The following is a 15,208-nucleotide window of genomic DNA, read 5'->3' as shown; positions in this document are numbered from 1 at the left end:
GAGTCATTATCCCGACTGGCCGGACCCAGACAGCATGGTGAGCGCAACAAAGCCCCTTGCGGGCTGGCTACGCTCGCCACCTATTCTATTCTCCCTCTATGGGGGTCGTGGACCCCCACGAGGGAGAATAGTCGGTGGCCGTCGGGCCCCCGTGTGTCGGGGTTTTGACTGTCGTGATCCTGATATCGGGTAAATTACTGCCGACAATTCAGCAAATCCTGCACTTCCATTAATATGACCTCAACACATTTGGGATGTGTGTGTGTGTGTGTGTGTGTGTGCGCGTGTATAACCAATTGCCACCAGTAACACCCCATTTAGCCACAGGCATTATGGAGTAATGTATGCCTTGCGGGAATATACAAAGGAAATGGAAACCACAGGAGTCCTAACTAGAAAATATCATGTTTGGTTACTTGAAATTATCTCTATTACACTCCCACACATGATATAAATATAAGAGAGACCGATGAGTATATACACAACTATTAGCCAGTCACAGTGGCTACGAGTAGGAAAGAGATTACACCCATTCACGGTTTGGTTTATGTATACTTCCAACAATACATTACTCACCAGCAAGTGATAGACCCAACATTTCAGAGGTAACATCGATAGTGGAGTGAGGCCTGGCCCCATGGCGAGGACTGCGCTGTCTCGTCGTCATTTGGGCCTCTGGAGAGTGACTCCACTATTCAATTATTAATGGTTAATTACCTGGAAAGGAGAGCTACATTTAATAACTTTCAAAGCAAAAATGACAATTGGCGATGAGGTGTTCTTATTTATATTTAATTACGTCAAATCCAGGAGGTTTGGATAACCTCAGAAAAACAACATTTTGAATGACACTGGAGGATAACCAAACATTTTTGTTAATTAATTAAACAACATTTGATGCACGGAGGATCTCAGAGGTGGACAAAACAATAGATCACTACATTACCATTTACAACCAATAATTTCACTTACTTGACCATATACATTCCTAGATAATCAAATGTTATTTTTTTTTCTTTTATACTCCAACCAGTTAAGGCAGTGGTCCCCAAACTTTTTCGAATCACAGCGCCCTAGTGTATCAGAATTTTTTTCGTGGCACCCCTAGGACAAAATATTTTCTTATTGAGTACTTTAGAAAAAAACATTTAAATAAAATGTTTTTATATGACATCTTTCGGATCCGTTATGTGGTGAGGGACAGAATTCGCTTCCATTTGTCCACATACTTTTTGATTGGAAGCCACAAGAACTGTTTTTTCCTATTACATTGACCATAAATACTTTGAATTGGTCCTGGACCACCAATCCATGGCACCCCTGCAAGGGCTCCGCGGCACCCCAGGGTGCCATGGCACACAGTTTGGGAACCACTGAGTTAAGGTAACCATTAATGACAATAAGTTAATGCACCTTACCAATCACTATTATGCCATGGAAACAACTTATCAAAATAAGATTGTTTGACACCTTTTCTATTTAATATGCACTATTCTACACACGCGCACACACACTTCTACCTGTAGACCATATGAAGTATAGGTCAATCCGGATACTCATATTTCACACCAACTTCATCTCGCTTCCTTACCATAATATCATATAATGATAAATGACCATAATATCATATAATGATAAATGAGAGATAGATAAACTGTATCTGCCGCCAATTAATAACCTGCACACAGGTTATTAATCAGTTGAGGCCAGTGTTTTCCGGTGAGACTGACAGATCACTCAGTACACAGTGCTGTGCTGTACAGTGCTGAGAGACATGAGCGAAGTAGCATTGCTCAGAACGCTCTCCCTACACGCATCGCTACATACACTTGTGTATTACAGGGCGCCCAATAAGCAAATTGCTTTGTGGGTGATTCTGAGTAAGAAAATCACATCGCATCGCATGGGCCGTTTTAATGCCATGCAATGCGATGCGATTTTCCTATGTAATTTATTTACTGCTCTCTTGGCCCCGGCGGATCGCATCGCACCTCCCGCAAAATTGCATGCGATCGCATGTGATTTTATAGGGTACGATGCCATTACATTAACTATACACTTGACATGCAATGCGGCGGAACGCATCCTGCTGACCTTTTCATACCCCTACTATTCACGTCGGCATGGAGTTGATATTCTATAGTGTGTCGAGCGCAGCGAGCCACCGAGCCCAAAGAGTGGCGAGGGGACACGGATTACTTTACATGTATTCCGCTGCGCTCGCCACACTAAAGTCAACTCCACGCCGACGTGGATAGTGTGGGTATGAAAAGGTCAGGAGGACGCGTTCTTCCACTCGCCATGCTTCAGCGTGGTGCAAATAGTGGTGGTGGGGGTGCCTAAAACCTCATTGCATGTCATACAAGTGTATAGCTAATGTAATGGCATCGCACCTTATAAAATCGCATGCGATTTTGCGGGAGGTGCGATGTGATGCAATGCGCCGGGGCCAACAGAGCAGTGAATAAATTACATAGGAAAATCGCACGGCACTAAAACGGCCGAAGCGATTTCCCTACGCTAGCGTACATATGCTAATTGGGCGCCATGATAAAACAAAAGTACCGCCCATTTTATTGTATTATCCAAATTAACTGATGAGAACATTAGGTTTTTTCATTAAAAAAATTTCCAGTAGAAAAACATCTAAAATGTTTAATTATTATGTACTAGTTGTCATAGTGCAAGTCAACCTCACATGCTCCCCTCACTTCATTGAAATATCGTCAATAACATCTTGCCCTAAAGGTATAGGTGATGTAAAGCACGTTCACACTTATCTGCTTTGCAATGTTTTCCAAATATTAATGTAATACATAAAAAGCACCTTAAATAATAGCCTTACCATGTAGACTGCCGTATAACCTCCGTGGTGTACTGCCAGTACCCAGGAGCGTAGCACAAAAAAAAAAAAGCAATGCACTGCCATGTAAATGAATGGAATACCAGTTCCTCTAAAGAGCATCTTACCAACTCTCCCCAGTCTATAGGTGTGATCAAGCTCTGAAAAATAAATCCGGCTTTATTTAGCTGCTTGCTGTGTGTAACAGTAACAAACACTTTAGATATTTTCCCTAAAACCATTATGGATTTTGACCCAAATAAGATTAACCCATCTTATCATGCATTAACTTAACCTTAGCAGAAATCTAGATGAGGTCTTCCAGAATACAGTACAATCGGGTGAGTAATTACCTGGTCCTACAAAGTTATAAAAGCACCCGTCTATGATTCTAATGCTCCCAACTAATTATACCCAAACTAAAACGCTATCATGACATGACAGATATGGATTGTATGGACATTGGGTTTATTTTTAGTTTATGTGACATACTATTAGTCATATCTGCTGCACTGGCAACATGTAAGTGCTGGTTACAATGAGGCAATGTATCCCCACCTAAGTAGAAGAGAATAAGAAAAAAATACAACACCAGTAAACTTACAAGAAAACTTGTCTTTGTGTGGGAGGAAATTCAGGTCACTTGCAAAGGAAATGTTCTAATGACTCAACAACACCTAGGAAACCATATTCTTCTGCTTTCTTTACAATTCCCAGCAGATGTGAAAAACAAATTAAGTCAAAAAAGTAAAGTAAGCCAATTAGGGGCAGATGTACTTAGCCATGAAGAGAGAGAAGGTGGAGAGAAATCAAGTACCAGCGAATCTGTTCCTAATGCCATGTTACAGGTTGTATTTAAAAAAAAAAAAAGGACAGAGGTGCTTGGATGGTAGTTTATCTCTCTCCAAATGCAAAGCTGGGTACACACTATACGATTCGATGCATTGCTGTGCTCCTGAATGAACTATATAGGGCAGGCATGTCCAACCTGCGGCCCTCCAGATGTTGTGAAACTACACATCCCACCATGCCTTGCCATAGTATTGCTATTAGGGAATGCTAAAACTATTGTAAGGCATGCTGGGATGTGTAGTTTCACAACAGCTGGAGGGCCGCAGGTTGGACATGCCTGATATAGGGAATACACACTGAATGATATCATTCATGTTATCATTCAGTAACGTGTGAAGTATCCTCACACATCTTTCCTCAGCATGCTACGCAGCGGGAAATGCCTGGCATGAGTTAGTGGACAGGTATTGTGATGGTAACGTTGGCCATCTTTTTTTTTTTTTTGGACAAAGCATCTTATTTACATTACTATGTGATAAAGACACATAAGCAGACTCTGCTAATAAAAGGATATACAGCATGCCTATATTCTGTGGTCAACTGTGGCTATATCTGCATATAAAATGCTACATTACAATGCTTTATGGGAGAACACTGTAGCGTAGCACTTTGTATACAGATACAGCCACGGTCACACACGATATAGACATTCCACATATTTTAATCAGCAAAAGCTGCTTGTGTATTGTATTCACGTTTTGTGAATAAGACACAATTAATGGCTAAAGTCGCATGAAAAGACGATCAGCGCTACAAAGTCATGGTGCAACTAGAAGGATTGTTAAACGTTCCGGGAATATACATCTGTATTTGTGAATTGCCATACCGACTGTCCAGCATTACACTATTGTTGCACCTTACTAACAATGATGATAAGGACAGTATGCCCCACGCAGGACAATTTATTATAGACATTTTATTCAGAGATCACAGAACACATGTGCGGCGTACTTATCATTCATCAGATGTGCGTATTAATACTTACATATGTATAGAATTATAGTAGCTACCCCCTGTTAAACTGGAGATTCTTCATAAAAGGAAAGGGGATGAAATAGCCTTACTCTAATTTACATAAAACCAGCCATGAATGACGGTGCTTCCCGCAGTTTAGCTTGTTGTTCCATTATACGACATAGCGATGACATGATAATGAACAGACAACAAACCTAGAAAATAGGTCAGAGCCCGGCAGCTTGGGAAAATATTTCACAGCTTTTCTGCAAAATAGACAGATGCTGTACAGTCTCTAGGGCACAAGCCATCTACATATACATACACACATATTACACTGTATGTCATTAAACAAGAGGAACAGAAAAACCGGGATAAAACACGTCTCACCCTTAGCAATGAGGTGTGCATAACTGGCGAATAGTACTCACTTTGTTCATCTTGTAACAGTTCCACAATGCTGTAACATTTCCTCCTGCTAGGCGCTCATGTATCACTTACTGGAATGTAAAACAGAGAAGAAGAAGATTACACATCAACAATTACTAAAAAAACTAAAACAATTTATCAGAGAGCACACTCCCACTGTGCAGGATACGGTAACTAGGTCTACAGCAAGCATGTCGACAAGCATTAGGTCAACACCACTAGGTTGACATGAATTAAGGTTGACATGGGATAGGGCCACAGGGTCATTAAGGTTGACACAAGCATTAGGTCGACATGTGGAAGGTCGACAGTCAAAAGGTTGACATGGGGGTTTTCACTTTTTTTATTTTTGAGTAGACATGTGCCGTCAAGCGGTATTTCATGCCCTACCATCCCCTAGGGTGTGGTGGGAGGTTAAATCGTGTCCGAAGCATAGAGAGCACAGCGAGCCATGCGAGGGGACGCGGTGCTGCGTGTCAGTGTCTATGTCGAAATTCGGGGGGGGGGGGAGAGAAACAGTGGAAAACCCCATATCGGCCTTTTGACTTTCGACCTTCCCCATGTCGACCTAATTACCCTGTCAACCTAACACATGTCAACATTAATGCATGTCGACCTAGTGGTGTCAAACTAATGCTTGTCGACCTGCTTGTTGTCTACCCAATGATCCATACTCCACTGTGTGCGTGTGCAAATGTCCTTCAACATATATCATATAATAGAAAAATAGTGTAACAAACAAAAATACATGAACTATTGCACATTACTTTGACAGACATCTGAAAGAGGTTGAATTGCTGCGATGGTATTTCCATTTCTATCTGAACCAATGTTGCAGCAGTTATTGGAGTTATATTTAGTTCCAATTATTTTTCATGATAATGGACAGCAAGTCCCTCCACACCCAGTAATTATGCTGGAAGTGACACAGGAGAGATCTCCATGTTGGAAGCAGCAGAGTGTAAATGCCAGTCTTATATAACCAATCCACACAATACAAACATGCCTGCCTTTACAGTCATCTAACAAGCACACAAGGGGATGGCTCATAGAGTTCAATGTATGAAGGTCCATATACATTAGGTCGACCACTAAGGGCTTAGGTCGACATGGCTATGGTCAACACAAGCATTAGGTCGACAATGGAAAGGTCAACAGTCAAAAGGCCCGAGATCGTATCCCGTACACAATAACAGTACACATCTTGTGGAGTATATTGTTAATGGATTATTATACTCTAGTACAGAATATCACCTTCAGACAAGCAGCTTAAGAAGACTTGCAAAAGCTTCATTTGAAGAATGGTTTGTATACAAAAACCCTTTGTATTAGAGCAGGCATGTGCAAACTATGGCCCTCCAGATGTTGTGAAACTACACATCCCAGCATGCCCTGCCACAGTTTTGCTATTAGGGAATGCTAAAATGATTGCAAGGCATGCTGGGATGTGTAGTTCCACAACAGCTGGAGGGCCGCAGTTTGGACATGCCTACATAGGTGCCGAATCTGTGGGTGCTCAAGGGCCCGAGCACCCACGGAAATTGTTGAGCACCCACGGGCCGAGTCCCGCTGCTGGGACGCTATATTAACTTGCTAATTTGCAGCTGCAGCACCCACATTTCCGGACCTGCCGGGAAGAGTGTATTCTGTCCGCTGAGTACCTGCACTGTGGGGGCATTTATGGATGTGGAACCCTGTTGCCGTAATTTGAATATTGGAGACAACTGTGCTCCGTATTATAAAGTGGTATTATTTTGTGGCCACACCCCTTCCCCATGAAGCCAATCCTGTATATTTTTTGGCTTGAGCACCCACCAGCAAAAAACATAAAATCGGCACCTATGCATGCCTGTAGTAGAGTATTTTGCCACGTATGTGTTGCAATCAGATACTTAATAATAAAATAAGAAAACAATTAACCTGTAATGATCACAATGTTACGCCTTTGCTCCTACCCACAACTGCAGCCTAAAATAGATTTACTTCATTGTATGCCCTTGTCACTCACACACCAGACTGTTAGGATTAGGATAACATAACCCAACAAAATAATCCACACCTGCTGCAATTTTTATGTGAATGAGGAAAAAAAAAAAAAAGTTAAAAATCCTCCATGCAAGTTATCATAGGAATTCCATTTTATATATGTACCAAATACAAGCGAACAAGTATAATTTAACCACTCTACCAAATCATTTAATAAGATAGGAAATCCCTGGCTAGTCGGCCAAGCTGTTCCATCACCGTCCCTTTGATATTATTTCTCTGTTCACACTACTCAACAAATAGACGTTTTTTCCAAGGTTCTGCCCCAAGAATCCTCTTTTTCTGTTCACCATCTCCTCATTGGCAACAAATTAGATGGATGGATGGCTTTTTTTTGTCTTAAACTAGGTACACCCTAGACAATCCTCAGGTAAACCTATCAGATATTGGGTCATTGAGCTGATGATTGTGTATTGTGGCCCTCATTCAGCACAAGTCGCTGCTCAGCGGCACAGTTCCCGATGGGGTGGGAACTGCACGTGTGCAAGACAAGTCCTGTAATCGCAGAGCAAAACTGAGAGGCATTCGTGGGGTGGGACGGGTGCAGCCAGGGATTATAGAAACGGGGAGTGTTGTACCTGTTGTCCGTTAGTGACAAGGCGAAGGCTGTACCGCATTGCGCAGTTTCCTTAGCCGTGCAAGCCGGGATGCTACAGGCAGCATGCGCAAGGTTAGATTTAGACAAGCTGCAGTCGCAGAGGGCCACATATAGATATATTTTCATGTGGGTTTACTGATAATATGGTTTGTCTTAATTAAAAGTATTCCAAAGTACATTCTGCGACAGCTGCAGGAGCACTAAGGATGTGCTGAGCATAAAACAGATGTTCAAGATAAAAAAATAAAAAAAACAATGCTTTGGGTATGAACACTGCACACCATAGATCAGTAGCAAACAATCAGAATCTAACCATTATCTTCTACATACAAGGTGCTATATAAATGATAATTAGCATTTAAATTCACATTAGGAGGGATATTTCCTTTAATATAATATTCCTGTAATTGTAAAAAGAAAATCAGTAAGAAGTGCAAAAATAGAATTAGTGATTAAAAAAAAAAAACAGTTTATACTCTTTTTGGTTGTGGTGATATTAATTAGTAATACTTATATTGAAGCTGGTATTGCTATGAAATGACTTGCTATTCTAATATGTTAGCATGTCGTTACTTTTTCCATTAATTTGTAATTATTAAGGATCATCTAGGGAGACCAGAAGCGTTTAATCCAGTGATTTTCAACCTTTTTACCTTGCGGCACACTAAATAAGATTTTAAAATTGCCAAGGCACACCATGAGATCCCCACAGGGCAAAACACATTGGCCCCCACAGAGGAAAAAAAACAAACCTATTGACCCCCATATAAAAAATAATACAATCACACTGGTCCCCACAGACAACAAAAATAAAATACATTGGCCCTTTACATGAAAATCTATAGATTGTAAGCTTGCAGCAGGGCTCTCCTACCTCCAAGTCTGTCTGTTGTTAGCCAGTTTGTTTTATCACTGTCTACTATTGTAAAGCGCAACAGAATCTGCTGCACTATATAAGAAACTGTAAATAAATAAATAAATAATAAATGAATAAAAGAAGAGACCAGTATATAACAGTTAAACTGGTGGTGGCTATAAACTGGTTTGGGTATCACTAAATCTGGTGGAACACTTGAGAACAGCTCAAGGCACACTAATGTGCCACGGCACAGTCGTTGAAAAAAAATCACTGGTTTGTGAAATCAGTTTCCCAGCTATGTCTAGTATTGTTACTATAATGTATCATATTGCAACATTGTATCTCTAGGAAAGTAACATTCTCACTAAGCTCTGTGTGAGATTGACCTCAAAGTCTGGGGTAGTTGGTATGTGGCAGCTATCTTTTAACTGGTTGTTTTAAGATATCAGTGTAAAGCAGGGATGGGGAACCTCAGGCCCGGGGGCCATATGCGACCCACGTAGCCGGTCTGAGTGGCCCACCTGGTGGCCTAGCCGGGAGTCAAGTACAGGGGAATTCTCTTAATCAACAGCAACCGAAGACTGTCAGTCCTATTCAGCGGCAGCCGTCGGGAGCGTGGGACGGCTGCAGCAGGACAATTTGTACAAGAAATGTTTACATATGGCCCCCAAAGGATTTTTTCCCCATACAAAGGGCCCTTGGCACAAAAAAGGTTCCCCACACCTGGTGTAAAGGGATGCCATTGGTATATTTATGGGATGCGGTCCTTTGGTCTACAGCATTATGGTAGAAAGTCATTTGGTCAACATCATTAGGTCGACATGGGTCTTGGTCGACATGGGAAAAGGTCAACAGGTCATTAGTTCGACAGTGAAAAGGTCAATACGGGGTTTTTCACTGTTTTTTTGAGCCGACATGTGCCAACTGGCGCCATTTCATGCCCTACCATCCACTAGGGCGTGGTGGGAGAATAAAATAGTGTGCCGGGCGTAGCAAGGCACCATGCCCGACGAATATCGAGCGAAGTGGTGCACTGTAAATTGTGTCCATGTCGACTGTGTTGACATTCAGGTAAAAAAAAAACATGTCGACCTAGACATTGTCGAACTAATGACATGTCGACCTAGAACACGGTCGACCGTTTCCTATGTCGACCTTTTCCCATGTCGACCTAATGACTGTCGACCATCATGCTGTAGACCAAATGATCCCAACCCATATTTATTTATTCCAAATGTTGAATTATTTACAGTGTGCTCAGTAGTTCTTTATTATCTGTATTCTTGGGAGATCACTCACAGCCGTCCCATACTCAAAAAAACAATCAGCGACCATGTTTGTCCACACACTCATCTCCATCTTTGGCCACCAGCCCCGAGCAGCACATTGGTCAAGTCCTCACTACTTACATTTAAGCTGTAATGAGTATTGAATTGTGGCATTCATTTTACCTGTGCTCTATTTTGTTATTCATTTACTGTAATGTTAAATTTGTCTCCCTGTACTGTTCCTTTGTACGGCGCTGCGAAACACTTGTATATAATAATTCAGTCTGTGACCCCTCGGGAGGTTCCTGTCCCTTATATGTCACACCTCTTATACCCCTTTCCCACTGCAGGCTTTACACGGTAAAATGCCGTTTTTTTAGCCTTTTTAAACGGCTAGAGCTGCAGTGGGAAAGCTCCAGGTTGCTTTACACGGTTAACAAATACCGGTATTTGTTAACCGGGTAAAAAGCAGTGTTTTTACCGTGTAAGAGCCGTTTTTTCGGCAGTGGGAAAGGGGTAGCCCTTTACCCGTTAAACAAAAAAACGGCATGGGGTCCCCCCCCACTGCTGTAACCAGCACCAGGCTGAAGGAGCCGGGGCTGGTATTAAAAAAATCAGGAAACCCGACAAATAGGGGTTCCCTGATTTTTTACAACCAGCCCCAGGCTCCAGGTCCGGGGCTGGTTCCCAAAATACGGGGGACAAAATGACTAGGGGTCCCCCGTATTTTAAGAACCAGCCCCAGGCACAACCAGCCAGCAGGGTAATGCCACAGCCGGGGGACACTTATGATATAAGTTCCCGCGGCCAAAGCATTAACCCTACCGACCAGTCAGCCTGGCCAGGGGCCCTGGGGGAGTGGGGACCCCCCCCAATGAAGGGGTCCCCCCCCTCCAGGACTTACCTGACCAGGCTGAAGCCTGGTGCTGTCCTCGATGCCCCTGGGCGGTGGGCATCGAGCTGATGGTATGGTGTAAAAAATAGAATAAAAACCATTGTCTTTTACTGGTGAACTCTGAGTCCCAGCAAGCCTCCCCCGCAAGCTGGGACTTGGAGAACCACAAGTCCCAGCCTGCGGGGCATTAAAGGGCCCGCTGGGTCTTGTAGTTCCACAGTAAAAGAAAGAGTTAAATAAACACACTGACACACGTGAAAAATAAAAGTTTAATACATACATAACACATACATACTGATACTTACCTATCTTGAGCCCGTAGGTAGCCCTGGTCCTGATGTCCTGGTCCGTGTCGGCGTCTGTATCCATGTCGGCATCCCTGTCGGCGACGGCGTCGGCGGTCCGGAGTCCGAAGAAATCCATTTGGGAAGCTGTGGAAGGAAACCATACTCACCTGTCCCAGCGCGACGTAGTCCAGGTAAGGTCTTTGCAAAAAAAACAAACCGAACACCCGAACCAAGCGAACAGGCAGAGAGCCGCACGGTGTTTGTTTACATCGTGCGGCTCCGCCCCCGAATGCCGCTATTGGCCGCTAGGCCGCAAGGCGGCCAATAGCGGCATTCGGGGGCGGAGCCGCACGATGTAAACACACCGTGCGGCTCTCAGCTGTCCGCTTGGTTCGGGTGTTCGGTTTGTTTTTTTTGCAAAGACCTTACCTGGACTACGTCGCGCTGGGACAGGTGAGTATGGTTTCCTTCCATAGCTTCCCAAATGGATTTCTTCGGACTCCGGACCGCCGACGCCGACAGGGATGCCGACATGGATACAGACGCCGACACGGACCAGGACATCAGGACCATGGCTACCTATGGGCTCAAGATAGGTAAGTATCAGTATGTATGTGTTATGTATGTATTAAACTTTTATTTTTCACGTGTGTCAGTGTGTTTATTTAACTCTTTCTTTTACTGTGGAACTACAAGACCCAGCGGGCCCTTTAATGCCCCGCAGGCTGGGACTTGTGGTTCTCCAAGTCCCAGCTTGCGGGGGAGGCTTGCTGGGACTCATAGTTCACCAGTAAAAGACAATGGTTTTTATTCTATTTTTTACACCATACCATCAGCTCGATGCCCACCGCCCAGGGGCATCGAGGACAGCACCAGGCTTCAGCCTGGTCAGGTAAGTCCTGGAGGGGGGGGGACCCCTTTATTGGGGGGGTCCCCACTCCCCCAGGGCCCCTGGCCAGGCTGACTGGTCGGTAGGGTTAATGCTTTGGCCGCAGGAACTTATATCATAAGTGTCCCCCGGCTGTGGCATTACCCTGCTGGCTGGTTGTGCCTGGGGCTGGTTCTTAAAATACGGGGGACCCCTAGTCATTTTGTCCCCCGTATTTTGGGAACCAGCCCCGGACCTGGAGCCTGGGGCTGGTTTGTCGGGTTTCCTGATTTTTTATTACCAGCCCCGGCTCTTTCAGCCTGGTGCTGGTTACGGCAGTGGGGGGGACCCCACGCCGTTTTTTTTTTTTTAAATTCTCCCCCCCCCCCCTATCTTTACACTGCTTAAACGGGTTTTTAAACGGGTAAGTGTGAATGTGACAAAAACAGCTTTTAAACGGTAATTTACCGTTTAAAAGCTGCAGTGGGAAAGAGTCTTTATGGCTCTTACCCGTTTAAAGACCCGTTTAAAAAAAACGGGTCATTACCCATGTAGGCAGTGGGAAAGCAGCATTAGAATGAATTCACATTTAGGAGCTGATGCTATTCCTTATAACATTGCATTGTAGGGTGCAATATTAATAATTTCCAATAGTTTTCATGGGCAGCTGTAATGTCAGTTAGCTATACAGGTCGAGTATCCCGTATCCGAATATCCGTTATCCGAATTATTCCGAAATACGGACATTCCAGAAAGTGAAAAAAAATTTTTTTTTTGCTAAAAACTCACTGGGGACATTTGTAACAGCATCACTGGGGACATGATATGTAACTGGCACTATATATGTGCAAGACAATGATTGCTTGGCATTCAAATTCAGTGCTGAGATAGTACACACATTTTGTTTCACGTTTTGAAACCTTGTTTTTTGAACAATTAAAATATGTTTGTGTGTATTTTATGTGGTAATAAAATATATTTGTGTGTATATTATGTGTTTATACAGCATAAATGCAAGATACTTTAAAATACATCATTGAAATATTAAAATATTCCGAAATACGGAATAATCCGTTATCCAAAATTCTCCTGGTCCCGAGCATTTTGGATACGGGATACTCAACCTGTATTGCACAAATTAAAAAAAAAAGTCTTTAATTGGAGCCCAAATATAGAGTCCAAAGAGTGAACCTGAATCTAGCTGCTGGTAGAAGGTCTACATTGAAATAATGCAGAATGTTAGCACTTTAACCACTGCAATAAAACTGTTTGGTATGTGTCACAGCTTTACCAGAGCATGTTTTACACTTTCCCGTTAATACTCAGTAATTATTTTTAAATGCTGATCTAGGTTTTGTGCTTTTGATAAAATATTCAGAAATGTGCTGGCATTGCATCTCATTGTGATTCTAGAATGAAGAAATGCAATAAAAGCTATCAGTACCAAACCATTCCATTACAATAAAAAGAGGGATATGTAAAAAAAAAGGCTTGGACCACTTGTTTGCCATGTCTCACATTTTGAACACTACATGAATTTGAACGCAACTGTGTTCTGTTTGCTCACATTAAAGTGCAGTCAATTACCAAATACAGAGAAAGAGTGTCCCTGTGTGGTGCACAAACAGAGGTTTTATTAAAATGTAACTTGTATTTAAAGATGCTTCATAAAATGTTGCAAAATATTGACAAACATAAAATACATGAAAGACATGGACAGTGTAAATATAAAAAGTATACTAGATCCTCACACAGTGGGACCCCACCGTGTTGCCTTCCCCAATATTGTTTGGTGTATCTTTTATTGCAGCATTATCTAGAATTAATAAGTCATTTCACTGTGTGTCCTTAATTCACAAGGGTCACAGTGCAAATATATTCAGCAGATTGCCGTTAATATTAATAGATGGCACAGTGTTTTTAAAGTGCAGGCAGAATAGTGTAGGGATTTTCTGTGACCAAGTGATTGGCCGACGGATTTGCTGCCGCTGGACACAGGATGCTGGTGAAAGCATCCTGTGCCGATGGTACCCCGACACCTGGGCGCTCCACCGCCCGGGAGGAAGCTGCAGTCACCTTAGCCACACGTAGAGGCAGAGAAGATCAGGGTATGCCGGTTACTACCACTGATCCTCCGTTTGCCCACAGTATCTGAGAGTCGCGGTGACTGACGTCATACACCGCTTCTGACTCCACGGACCCAGTGAAAACTGGCGTCCGTTGACAACGCTGCAAGTATTTACAGATCAAAATACATTCATGGGGGGGAGGAGAACGGGGTGAACGCACACTGCGATGCAGTAGGTCTCTAGGCTGACGCATTTTGCTGGGTAACACCCAGCTTTTTCAAAGGACCTTTGAAAAAGCTGGGTGTTACCCAGAGAAATGCGTCAGCCTACAGCACCCCTACCTTCTCCTTCCCAGTGTGGTTGTGGAATAGAGCTAATCCTTCACACGGACACCTGAACCAGGACCCAAAAGTGAACATCCCCAGTGCATCTATCTCACGGGGACCACTTCGATGATTACAGCACGGAGCAGTGGCAGCTATCCCGGATATGCGAGTTCACTAACTGTCCCCCCCCCCCCCCCCCCAAAAAATTTTTTTTGCCCATTTGGAGTCCAATAGGAACAGGATCCACGTAAAGGACTAGTGGGTTGCTTCTCCCACACCGTCCCCATTCATTTAAAGCACCTTATACACGCTAATCAAAGCTGAATTGATGTGTATCATGTATTTTACAGATCTATTTTAAAATTGTTCTTTTTAATGTTATTACTTTTTTTTTAAATTGGTTGAAATATTTGTGTGATTTCCTTCCTCAAAAGCGCAGTTCAAAAATGTGTTTACACAGTGAGCTCAGCTGCATCAGGTGTGAATGAGCTGACATGCCTATGGTACAGTAGCCCTAATGGCCAAGTGGTTAAGGCCACAGGAACATTATAACATTATGGGCAGTATTCAATGCTGCTGGCGAGGGGGGACTTGTGTGGCAAGGATTAGCGAAAACAATCCATTCTCCCCGTCAAACCCCCTCGCTGTATTCAATGTTCCGGGGGAATCCTTGCCATCTGACGACGATGACGAGGATTCCCTTACTGTCACAATGTGACTGATGGGTGACTCCTATAATAGTTTCTTTACTAACGGTCACTTAGCTGCTCCAAATAGGACAACCTCATACAGAAGAAGGTGTTGTATACTCCACTGTGAGTTCGGTACGTGCTTCTGGGTTACAGTGGATATTGTTTGTTGTTTTAACAGTTTGAGCCTTATATGCGTTTTTTGTTTTTTGGGGGGCTTAATACT

The 15,208-nt window shown here is 43.1% G+C and overlaps 1 protein-coding gene across 11 annotated transcripts in view; it reads right to left on the bottom strand.

Annotated features, from left to right (window-relative positions):
- INPP4A (inositol polyphosphate-4-phosphatase type I A) overlaps positions 1-15,208 on the bottom strand; it is a 94,578-nt gene that overhangs the window by 56,193 nt on the left and 23,177 nt on the right. For 9 of the 11 annotated variants that reach the window (XM_083168533.1, XM_083168531.1, XM_083168536.1 and 6 more), the window contains exons 2-3: positions 5,080-5,148; positions 577-717 (exon numbers count right to left, since the gene is read on the bottom strand). In XM_083168533.1, the coding sequence (XP_083024659.1) occupies positions 577-667 (91 nt within the window). In that variant the 5' untranslated portion in view covers positions 668-717; positions 5,080-5,148. Of the gene's footprint in view, positions 1-576; positions 718-3,446; positions 3,545-5,079; positions 5,149-15,208 lie in introns of all 11 variants that reach the window. The other 2 variants (XM_083168535.1, XM_083168534.1) reach the window with 1 other exon arrangement.

Source organism: Crinia signifera, chromosome 2 (genome assembly GCF_055691185.1).
Source record: "Crinia signifera chromosome 2, ASM5569118v1, whole genome shotgun sequence".
Lineage (NCBI taxonomy): Eukaryota > Metazoa > Chordata > Amphibia > Anura > Myobatrachidae > Crinia > Crinia signifera.
Note: the sequence above shows the minus strand (reverse complement) of the source record. Positions and strands in the feature narration are given on the sequence as shown.